This window comes from Oncorhynchus mykiss, chromosome 28 (assembly GCF_057628025.1).
Source record: "Oncorhynchus mykiss isolate SJ-2025 chromosome 28, ASM5762802v1, whole genome shotgun sequence".
Classification (NCBI taxonomy): domain Eukaryota; kingdom Metazoa; phylum Chordata; class Actinopteri; order Salmoniformes; family Salmonidae; genus Oncorhynchus; species Oncorhynchus mykiss.
In genome coordinates, this window is record NC_143049.1 from 16,710,289 (window position 1) to 16,722,574 (window position 12,286).

At 42.3% G+C, this 12,286-nt stretch overlaps 1 protein-coding gene across 5 annotated transcripts in view; it reads right to left on the minus strand.

Annotated features, from left to right (window-relative positions):
- Positions 1-3,282: 3,282 nt before the first annotated feature.
- Positions 3,283-12,286, minus strand: part of LOC110508633 (tensin-3) — an 84,971-nt gene continuing 75,967 nt past the window's right edge. For all 5 annotated transcript variants that reach the window (XM_021589288.3, XM_090225511.1, XM_090225512.1 and 2 more), the window contains 6 exons: positions 10,940-11,032; positions 10,626-10,703; positions 10,110-10,190; positions 9,672-9,840; positions 6,146-6,214; positions 3,283-6,017 (listed from right to left, as the gene is read on the minus strand). In XM_021589288.3, coding sequence (XP_021444963.3) covers positions 5,843-6,017; positions 6,146-6,214; positions 9,672-9,840; positions 10,110-10,190; positions 10,626-10,703; positions 10,940-11,032 — 665 coding nt within the window. In that variant the 3' untranslated portion in view covers positions 3,283-5,842. The remainder of the gene's footprint in view (positions 6,018-6,145; positions 6,215-9,671; positions 9,841-10,109; positions 10,191-10,625; positions 10,704-10,939; positions 11,033-12,286) is intronic.

Consider the following 12,286-nt stretch of genomic DNA (forward strand, 5'->3'; position numbering starts at 1 on the left):
TGTCTGGCCTGTAACACACTCCCCCATGCATACAGTCAGTCTAAATGGGTCACCTCCTCCACTTTTAGCACAGTCAAGTGTTACACAGCAGCAGGCCTGCAGAACTGCAGAACCTTACCTTCAAATGACCGCAATCCATCAGATACCTTCCCAGCCACCTCCCTCCTTCCTAACCTGCTATATGTTGTAACTGTTGATCCTTGTTGTTCTGTAGGCAGGTCGGCAGGGTGCTGATGAAACATTGTATGGGTTTCATATGTAATGGTAAAAATGTAATCTAGGTCATTTTTAGGGGGGCATGGTTATTGGTTATATATGGTTAGTTATATGGTTAGTTATATATGGTTAGCTTCTGATCTCTACACCCTGCCCTTTTACAGCCATACAACCTCTAGTATGTAGGGTCATGTATAATCAGACAAGATCAGGACAAAGGACGCAGGTTACCACCAGGTATAAATGGGGCTACTACTAATATACTGTAGCTGCTGCAGAGAAGGGTAAACGGCCTCCAGTAACCCTAACAAGGTATTTACGTAGGCGCTGGGTGGCAAAGACTGCCCGAAATCAAACAGTGCGTGGCATTGTGCAGCGATCCCAAAATTGAACTTTCTATTTCTGCGTCACTACCTTTGTTCTTCCTACAAAATGGGATCTCCCCTCCCCTCCCCTCCCTCCCCATCTCCTCCTTTCCTCCCTAATTAAACAACAAGTGAATGGAGTGAGGGAGGAGGGGAGCAGGCAAGAGCAGAGTTCTATAGAGAAGCTTGCCTCTGATGGCCGAAGCCTTTCATTCGAACATTGTTCCTGACACTCTAGTGGCGGGCCAAGGGCCACCACCGGCCAATCCAGACTTGAAGAGCTCCTACTCGAAACAGCCTTGTGTGAACTTGTGAAATTGTTTGGCAGAGCTGACTTTTTTATTACTGTACGTGTGACAGCCCTAATCAGTGTCTGTTACGGGCCCTTGAGCAGATCAGAAAACATGGGACAATTGCAGCGTTTATGCCCTGCCCTGGTTGAGACTCCCCACATGAAAAAAATACTGTAGTATATTATGGTATAAATACGGTATAAATTATGGTATAAACACAGCAGTGACTACTAGATAGGTCGTTCAGCGGTTCGTTCAGCGCTGATGCTGTTTTCTGTAACATTTATGGAGCACAATATGGTCTATACATGGCATGTAGGTTTCTCACTGACGGGTGGCACAAATTGGGATATAGGTGAGGGGAATGTGTATATGCAATTTAAATACTGTAGTATTTACTAAGGTTTTTTTTAAAGTGTTTTTGCAGACTGGTGTTTTGCGAGATAATGCTGTAGTGTTTACTATTGTATTCTACAGGATAATACAACATTATATAGTAAGTACTACACATGGTAAAGGGATACTAAAATGTGTAGTATAGTATTATAAAGTATACTGCAATTTAATACAGCATGTGCTGTAGTATTCTATAGTAAACTGTAGTATTTTTTTCATGTGGGTCATCAGTAGGGATTGGGTTTCTGTACAGGGTCAGAGTTGTTTCAGAATAGTGGTGGTAGTTGAAGAATTCTGAAAAATTATTTTCAAGAAATCATTTTTCTAGGACAGTTTTTCCTAGACGTTATTATAATACGTGTTATTATTTTTGTACAAGAGACTACAGTATCTAATGAATTTATGTTGAATGCATTTAACCCAATATATTATGGACAACATGCTCAGTAGAGTCTATAGGAGTTCTCTCTTTCTCTCTCTCTCTCCAGTTTGTTCTGAGAATTTACTGTCATTATGCTGCATGTTGTTCTGTACAAGAGACTATTGGATCAAATGAATGGTGACGCATTGAACCCTGTGATGGAAAGGTATGGACAACATGCTCAATACAATATCTCTCTCTCTATGTTTGTCTGTTAAATTAAACTTGTCTGATACTTGCAATACATTTGTACTTTCCCCAAATTCCTTTTTCTCTGTGGGCCAAGGTGTATTGGGACAGGTACACCTGGGCCCATACTTCCATTCTTCCCTCCCTGGGAATTCTTCACTTTCACCATCTGTCCAAGGACAATAGGGGGGAGGGGGTTCCTTCTCCTCCTCTCCTCACACTGCAATTTGTGCCTCAGTCTCATCACCGGACCAGCTAAAGATAGACCTGTCCAGACCTGCACCAACCAGAGAGAGCAGAGGAACATGTCTTGATTTCGCCAAGTGTTACATGACATGTTCCTGGATTGTCTTTAGGGTCCATCAACCAATAGACTGCTTTGTGACATCATCAACATTTGCACAATTTGCTGTCATAGTCATGCCAATCCAGGACCTACACAGAGCACCAGACGATCCAGGACCGACACAGAGCACCAGACGATCCAAGACCGACACAGAGCACCAGACGATACAGGACCGACACAGAGCACCAGACGATCCAAGACCGACACAGAGCACCAGACGACCCAGGACCGGCACAGTGCACCAGACGACCCAGGACCGACACAGTGCACCAGACGATCCAGGACCGGCACAGTGCACCAGATGACCCAGGACCGACACAGTGCACTAGACGACCCAGGACCGACACAGAGCACCAGACGACCCAGGACCGACACAGAGCACCAGACGACCCAGGACCGACACAGAGCACCAGACGACCCAGGACCGACACAGAGCACCAGACGACCCAGGACTGACACAGAGCACCAGACGACCCAGGACCGACACAGAGCACAAGACGACCCAGGACTGACACAGTGCACCAGACGACCCAGGACTGACACAGTGCACAAGACCATCCAGGATCGACACAGAGCACCAGACGACCCAGGACTGACACAGTGCACCAGACGACCCAGGACTGACACAGTGCACAAGATGACGCAGGACTGACACAGTGCAAAAGACGATCCAGGATCGATCCATATCACAGATCATCTTCTCATCAATCATTCTTTTAATATTGATTTTGTGCTGCTGTCATCTACTCTCCTAATCGGTCACCTGTTTCATGTGAAGGTTAGCCGACTTGTACTTCACCTTCCAATGCTGGGGTAGAAAATGTGTCCAGACATTACAGTACACATCACCTAGAGCAAGCACAACAACAACCATAGAGCTAGGTCACAAAGGATCTTACAGACATGGATGTGTGTGTTACTAGCACCCTCTTCTGGTTTCCTGGCTGAAAAATAGACATAAATCGTGCATACTGTCGAACTCAACAAATCTCCATCATATTCTCTCTCTCTGAAAAATATATAATAATAATAATAATTGTAAGTGGACCAATGACATAATTTTTCCCTTTTGTTTATTCACATTCAACATTGAAAATACCATTTCTCATATACAAATGAACTTTTTATGTCACTTGCTGCAAATCAATATGAAACATAAAAAAATATAATTATTTTTTTCAAACGTGAGATAGTAAAGGTATTATGAGGTACAGACTGTAAATCATATTAGTACATCATGAGCAAAATTAAAAATAAAGACAACTAAAATGTACACAAACAGTGAATGTATTGTATATAAACCAAGTGTATTGGAATTAGGTGGTCCCTGCCCTGATTATTTGACATGAAGAAATGTGACCGTGAAAAAGTTCATCTACACAGAGAAATGATTAAAAAGCTGCACTTCATTGAGCTCACTCGATGCATTGGGTAGGCGGTGTTGACACTTTTGCACATTTCCATCGAGTTCAATCGAGCCCCAATGATCGCCTATTGTTCCAACACAATATTTATTTCATAATTCCAAATGAAATATATAATACAAAATGTCCTCTACTGAGTATAAAAACATTAAGGACTCCTGCTCCTTCCATGGACATAGACTGACCAGGTGAATCCAGGTGAAAGCTGATGTCACTTGTTAAATCTACTTCAATCAGTGTAGATGGAGGCGAGGAGACAGGTTAAAGAAGGATTTCTATGCCTTGAGACAATTGAGACATGGATGGTGTATCTGTGCCATTCAGCGGTTGAATGGGCAAGACAAAATATTTAAGTGCCTTTGAACGGGCTATGGAAGTAGGTGCCAGGCGCACCGGTTTGTGTCAAGAACTGCAACGCTGCTGGGTTTTTCACGCTCAACAGTTTCCTGTGTGTATCAAGAATGGTCCAGTACTCAAAGGACATCCAGCCAACTTGACACAACTGTGGGAAGCATTGGAGTCAACATGGGCCAGCAGCCCTGTGGAACGCTTTCGACACCTTGTAGAGTCCATGCCCTGACGAATTAAGGCTGTTCTGAGGGCTAAAGGGGAGGGTGCAACTACATTTGAATATTAATCAATACAAATGTTTGGTACACTCAGTGTACTGTATATATTTTAACACTGAGACATTTCAATATATAGTTAGTGCCAATAATATACCACCAAATAGTCCATTTAAACACTTATTTGAGACTAGCCATTTGAAAAACGTAGAAATGTATCCATTTTAAAACAATCTTCCAGACAAAGCAGTACTGAACGAAGTAGTAAATGAGTTCAAAGTACATGTAATTGACAAATGATATAAAGGAATCATAGAATATATTAGGGTTTACATATATAATATTTTTCTGTGGTCTAATTCATTCCAACGCTCCCCTTCCAGATCTTTACATGTTTGTGTGTTATTGCTTTGATAGTGGTTTTAATTCGCATGCATATCCAGAGTTGAGCATGATCAAATTCAAGATACATGATTGGGATGGTGACACATTAGTTTAGGGAAAATATTTATATTTTTTTGTTCTAACATAAAGTCAATAGACTTTACTTTTCAAATAGTATATGACGCATTTACAAAAATAAAGTTTTTGATAACATAAGGAGAAGTTATGATTTACAGTATTTTTTAGTACTGTTTTTAATAGCTGGAATAATGCTTTATATAGTTGATTTATTTTTGGTTAAATATTAAACATAACAAAACCCTTACATGCCAGGCTTCTATGCTTCCCTATAGTATAGTATCACACCATACAGAGCATGTTGAGAATAGGAATATGTAACTAACTTTAGTATAGTATCACACCATACAGAGCATGTTGAGAATAGGAATATGTAACTAACTTGTAAAGATTTGGGATACATAAAACTGTAAGCCCTTTCGAGACATAAATGCAAACATCTGTTTTAGTTCTACAATGATACATAAAAATGAAATACACATCTTATACCGTAGCTGTTGTATATTCTCTTTTTCCTTCCAGACAAACCCCTAATAATCATCATAAGGAAAGAGTCTGTTAGAAAATGATGGCAAAGGAGTTCTGAGTTTTCATTCGACTCAATGAAAGATCTCAATGAGACTCCTGTCCTGCTGATGGTCCACAGTTCCCTCTGTGTTGTAAGCAGGAGATGACTTGGATAGTTTGTGGAGTTGTAACTTGTAAGTCTTTTCATGCTTGTTGCCAATTGTATAAAGGAGAAGGAGAGCCGCACACTCTAGGAGCTCAGATGCAAAACGAAACGACAGACAAGTGATGGAGTGCTGCCCTTATGAAGACAGCTTGTCTGTCGAAACGTTAGCCATAATTATTTTTGCATCTGAGCTCCTAGAATGTGCGGCTCTCTTTTATTTTTTTTAAGTGTTCCACTCCGCTAGCCAGCACCTCGCCTAAATAGGTGTGCGTTTCTTTCGCCTCAAGATTATTGTTATCAATTGTATCCCATTCTTAGGTAGTGTAACCATTGAAATAGTATCTCGCAAAACCCATTCTAGTCCTGTGGATGGAACTCTGTTCCACTGCCTTCCTGTCCAAGTCCTGGCTCATAACCTTCAGGTTGAGGGTTGTACGGTTTTAAGTTTTAAAAACAGCCCCACTAGCCAATTAGCTAGCAGCGTTGCAGCGCTACTTGGTCTTCTGGAAGCCAATCATCACCTTGGAGACGAAATTGACGATGGCGCTGGCGGGCTGCTCGGGGTCGTGCTCGGCGAACAGGTGGCACACGTTGTCCTGCCCACTGCCCGTCTTCCTCGCCACAAAGCCAAAGATCTTTGCTGAAGTGCAGCCATCTTTTTTCCACCTAAGAATGGATGGGGAAAAGAACACAGAAGGAACACACAAGGCATCATACTGACAGTGTAAGCTGATGACATTATTACCACAGTACTTTTATTTCAAATGATGTTAATTCTGGCATATTTTACTCACTTCCGATCTTGAGGGTCCAATGCACAGAAGATGACAGTGGTCACTGCATAATGCCTTCTGAAGAACAACCTGGGAAGAGGAGAAAAGAACCTGGGTAAAAGAGAAATACATAGTACAACTGTGTATATATGCAGTACCAGTCAAACGTTTGGACACACCTACTCATTCCAAGATTTTTATTTATTTTCTACATTGTAGAATAATAGTGAAGGCATCACCGCTGTGAAATAACACACATAGAATCATGTAGTGACCAAAAAAGTGTTAAATCAAAATATGTTTATATTTGAGATTCTTCAAAGTAGCCATCCTTTGCCTTGATGACAGCTTTGCACACTCTTGGCATTCTCTCAACCAGCTTCATGAAGTAGTCAGCTGGAATGCATTTCAATTTACAGGTGTGCATTGTTAAAAGTTAATTTGTAGAATTTCTTTCCTTCTTAATGTGTTTGATCCAATCAGTTGTGTTGTGACAAGGTAGGGGTGGTATACAGAAAATAGCCCTATTTGGTAAAAGACCAAGTCCATATTATGGCAAGAACAGCTTAAGGTGAGGATAAGTTCATTACAGTTACCAGCCTCAGATATTGCAGCCCAAATATATGCTTCACAGAGTTCAAGTAACAGACACATCTCAACATCACTGTTCAGAGGAGACTGTGTGAATTAGGCCTTCATGGTCCAATTGTTGCAAAGAAACCACTACTAAAGGACACCAATAAGAATAAGAGACTTTCTTGGGCCAAGAAACGCGAGCAATAGACATTAGACCGGTGGAAATCTGTCTTTAAGTATAATGAGTCCAAATTTGAGATTTTTGGTTCCAACCACCGTGTCTTTGTGAGACGGCGAGTAGGTGAACGGATGATCTCCTCCTGTATGGTTCCCACCGTGAAGCATGGAGGAGGAGGTGTGATGGTGTGGGGGTGTTTTGCTGGTGACACTGTCAGTGATTTATTTAGCATTCAAGGCACTCTTAACCACCATGGCTACCACAGAATTCTGCAGGAATAGTCCATCCTATCTGGTTTGTGCTTAGTGAGACTATCATTTGTTTTTCAACATGACAATGACCCAACACCCCTCCAGGCTGTGTAAGGGCTATTTGACCAAGAAGGAGAGTGATGGAGTGCTGCATCAGATGACCTGGCCTCCACAATCACCCAACCTCAACTCAATTGAGATGGTTTGGGATGAGTTGGACCACGGAGTGAAGGAAAAGCAGCCAACAAGTGCTTAGTACAAGTGGGAACTCCTTCAAGACTGTTGGAAAAGCATTCCAGGTGAAACTGGTTGAGAGAATGCTAAGAGCGTGTAAAGCTGTATTTGTTTTTATTATGGATCCCCATTACTGGGGTCCAGCAACATTGTCAGTTTATACTATTTTAAAAACATTACAATACATTAACAGACTGTGTGCCCTCAGGTGCCTACTACACATATATATATATTGTGGCAAAGAAGGGGGTCGAGTGATAAATGGCAGATATGTGAGAGCAGAACTAATAAACGGGCTCTGCCCGATCACTAAAATGGCCACCCCTGTGAGAACTACAGATCACAAAATGGCCGACCCCCAAAACTACAAGTCCCAGAAGCAAGGGGAACCCTCAGAAGGTGGAGCCGACACACAGATAAAGGGTCAAGAAAAACCAGGAAGAGAGAGAGAGAGAGAGTGCTGGAAGGATCTATGAACAATAGAGAAAGAGACAATAGAGATTGGCTGGATTTACCGTGTATGAGCTGGATTGTTTTGGACTTACCTGTTGGTGTTTGGACCTGGACCTACCGAGAACCCGATTCGTGTACCGAACCCTGCTATCCTTGACCTCGCCTACGGCCTGGGTGGACCAGGACGGAGAAACAAACACACAGGTACTGTCCTGTTCGAAAGAACTCTCATTCTTGGGTGATTTGGTGACAGTTTACCACTTAATTTGTGACAAACGCTCCTAACCTTGAAGAAGTTATGCCACAATATATAATACAAAATCCATGTGTACATGTGTATAATGCGTATGTGTGTATGCATATGTCTGTGCCTATGTTTGTGTTGCTTCACAGTCCCCGCTGTTCCATAAGGTGTTTTTTTAAAATCTGTTTTTAAATCTAATTTTACTGTTGCATGAGTTACTTGTAGACATGGCTGTATTTAGTATTGTGCTCCTTCCATAGTCTGTTCTGGACTTGGGGACTGGGAAAAGACCTCTTGTGGCATGTGTTGTGGGGTATGCATATGTGTCCGAGTTGTGCGCCAGTAGTTCAAACAGACAGCTCGGATCATTCAACATTCAACCTCTCGTAAATACAAGTAGTGATGAAGTCTCTTCCACTTTGAGCCAGGAGAGATTGACATTCATACTATTAATATTAGTGTAGCAGTTTAGCTTCCGTCCCTCTCCTCACCAGGGACCCTCTGCATACATCAACAACTGACATCCACAAAGCATCACTACCCATCGCACCACAAAAGCCACAGCAGAGCAAGGGGAACAACTACTTCAAGGTCTCAGAGCGAGTGACATCACCAATTGAAACACTATTAGCGCGCACCACCACATTAGCTAGCCATTTCACATCGGTCACACACACCCCTCCTTTTCTGCAGCAACCAGTGATCCGGGTCACGGCACCAATGTAACAGTTTAGCTTCTGTCCCTCTCCTCACCCCTACCCGGGCTCAAACCAGGGTCCCTCTGCACACATCAACAACAGTCACCCACGAAGCACCGTTACCCATCGCTCCACAAAAGCCACAGCAGAGCAAGGGGAACAACTACTTCAAGGTCTCAGAGCGAGTGATATCACCGATTGAAATGCTATTAGCGCGCACCACCGCTAACTAGCTAGCCATTTCACATTGGTTACATTAGCTCTCTGTATACATCCAAGGGCCAGCCGTGCTGCCCAGTTCTGAACCAATTGCAATTTTCCTATGTTCTTTTTTGTGGCACCTGACCACACGACTGAACAGTAGTCCAGGTGCAACAAAACTACGGCCTGTAGGACCTGCCTTGTCGACAGTGCTGTCTAGAAGGTAGAGTAGCGCCTTATCATGGGCATACTTCTCCCCATCGTAGCTACTGTTGTATCAATATGTTTTGCCCTTGACAAATTACGATCTAGGGTTACTCCAAGCAGTTTAATCACCTCAACTTGCTCAATTTCCACATTATTTATTACATGATTTAGTTGAGGTTTAGGGTTTAGTGAATGATTTGTCATCAAGGCAAAAGGTGGCTACTTTGAAGAATCTCAAATATAAAATATATTTTGATTTGTTGAACACTTTTTTGGTTACTACATGATTCCATATGTGTTGTTTAATTGTTTTTTATTCTACAATGTAGAAAATAGTACAAATAAAGAAAAACCCTTGAATGAGTAGGTGTGTCCAAACTTTTGACTGGTACTGTATTAATTTATATATAATTTTATATTAGCTATACATGCATTACTAATGTGACCATGTAGGTGTGCCTCACTGTCTGCCTGTTTGCCTGTCTGTGTATTCTCCATGACTCACTTCCTCTGGTTGTCAGTGAGGGTGATTCCCTGTGAGGAGACTTTCAAATGGACCACGGTGGAGGTGGGCAGGGGGTCTGAGCCCAATGTTACACTGGTGGCCTTCTGCACAGCCTGGTACCCTGTCAGAGACTCCATCTCCACTGAGCCCAGGAACCACACATTACACGCTGCAGAGAAACACACGTTACACACAGATACAAACACACACTACATAATGAACACAGACTTCATCCACACATTACACACTGCAAGGCCACAGGAGAGAGGCGCTAACACAACATGTTATCTACACAATCCCTTAGGAACAGAAGTTGTTGTTGTTGTTGAGGCTTACCCAATACTTATTTAGCCTAAAAATGATATCCACAAATTCATCAGACTGAAGTAGATAACGGACCACATTGCCAAAATCCCGAAGTATCACTTTAAGCCCTACCTGCTCCTTGTTTAAGGAGCTCAGCAGCAGAGTTGGTGACAGATTGTGTAGCAGTGTTCTCCACCACGTCTTCAAGAGGATCTACCAACATAGGAAAAACATTTTTTTTTGTTGTTGGTATATGATGTAAGATGATGTAAGATGTTTGAAATGAAGAATTGGAGGCAGTGACATATCACTGAATTAAAATACATCTGATTAAACTCTCCCTCGATCTCTCCCCTTCCTCTCTCCATTGACCCTCTGATGACATTGATTTGTGGCTACCACGTAAAGGCAATTCATCTACGTTGACATGAGTTGCAGGCACAGGCTTATAAATCACGCCACATAATTCGAAACTGCCCTGCAATTTCCAGCCCTGCCACATTTAGTTACACAGAGAGGAGAGAGAGACTAGTGTTTGTTAAATTGCTTTGGCAGAGGACACAATTATGTTTTATAAATCTAAACCATGTTTACCTTGTTACTGTAACACAATGTTATGTATAAGGACATTGAGATTTGGCATCTTACCTCTGTCAAGTATGATGAGTTTGCAGGGCAGAGCCAAGGGAGTTATGGAGTGCTGACACACCAACGCAGTTAAACTACCTGTAAAAAAAACAACTGTAACCATCCTATTACTTCAAAGAAGATTTCATATTAACTATAAACATAATCTTAAGAGCTGAAGCACAATAATGCAATCATTATCCAGTAGAGGGCACACAGGAACGTTATGCTTATTTTTTTTATCAGTACAGAGAGTCACCAGCAGGGGTCACCATTGTGTTATCACTGTCCTCAAAAGGGTATGACAAAACGTGTGCTACAGAGGAGACACTCACCAAAGTAGGGCTCATTGGGACAGCCCTTCAACCGAACTCCTTTCTGTGTACACTCAATCAGGAAGTGACGGACCAGCTCATTGGACAGATCACCTCCAATCATAGAGAGAGATAACATTATTATACACAAGAATGCTATAAATGCTCATACATTCCTACAACACATTATAACGGGTTTACCTGTTGACTGTAAGTTAAGTGTTAGCGGAGTCTCAGTTACCTTACCCCTGTTAACTCCCATCCCAAATTCTAAGAGATATACATCTTATCCAATCACAGCTGAGATTAGCGTTATAATGATTTAACAGCAGCGTGCCTGAGGGGCATGACGAGAGTGTGTCTGAGGAATGTCCTCACATAGAAAAGCCTTCTCCTGGAGCTGGGTTGAGTTTCAACCTCTTAAGAAGTCACAATGCTCGGAGAGGGACTGTGTCATGATGTCCCTACAGGTGAGTGAGGGGTGTGAGTGAGGGGGCTCCCGACACCGTGTGGAGGAGAAAGGGAGGGGTTAGGACTTAGTGGGCTGTGCTCTGGGCTGGGCATAAGGACACCAGTGTCTTACAGGAATCCCATTTTTTAAAACTTCTTTCCACAAATAAATAATGATTGTGGACTATGGGGGCGGTTGGAGCAGGTAGACAGTAAATTCAATTGATTGGACATGATTTGGAAAGGCACACACCTGTCTAAATAAGGTCCCACAGTTGACAGTGCATGTCAGAGCAAAAAGCAAGCCATGAGGTTGAAGGAATTGTCCATGGAGCTCCAAGATTGTGTCACGGCGCAGATCTGGGGAAGGGTACCAAAACATTTCTGCAGCATTGAAGGTCCCCAAGAACACAGTGGCCTCCATCATTCTTAAATGGAAGAAGTTTGGAACCATCAAGACTCTTCCTAGAGTTGGCCGCCTGGCCAAACTGAACAATCGGGGGAGAAGGGTGTTGGTCAGGGAGGTGACCAATTACTTGATGGTCACTCTGACAGAGCTCCAGAAATCTTCTGTGGAGATAGGAGAACCTTCCAGAAGGACAACCATCTCTGCAGCACTTCAACAAAGTACTGAGTAAAGGGTCTGAATACTTATGTAAATGTGAAATTTCAGTTTTTTTGCTTTGTCATTTTGAGGTATTGTGTGTAGATTGATGAGAAGGAAAAAAATCAATTCAATACATTTTAGAAAAAGGCTGTAATGTAACCAAATTTGGAAAAAGTCAAGGGGTCTGAATTCTTTCCAATTGCACTGTATACACATACGTAGCTTACATTCAAGTTTTTTCTTATTTCTCGTGTTTAGTTTTTACTTATACTATTTTGATATTGAATACTGCCCTGTTGGGAAGGGCTTGC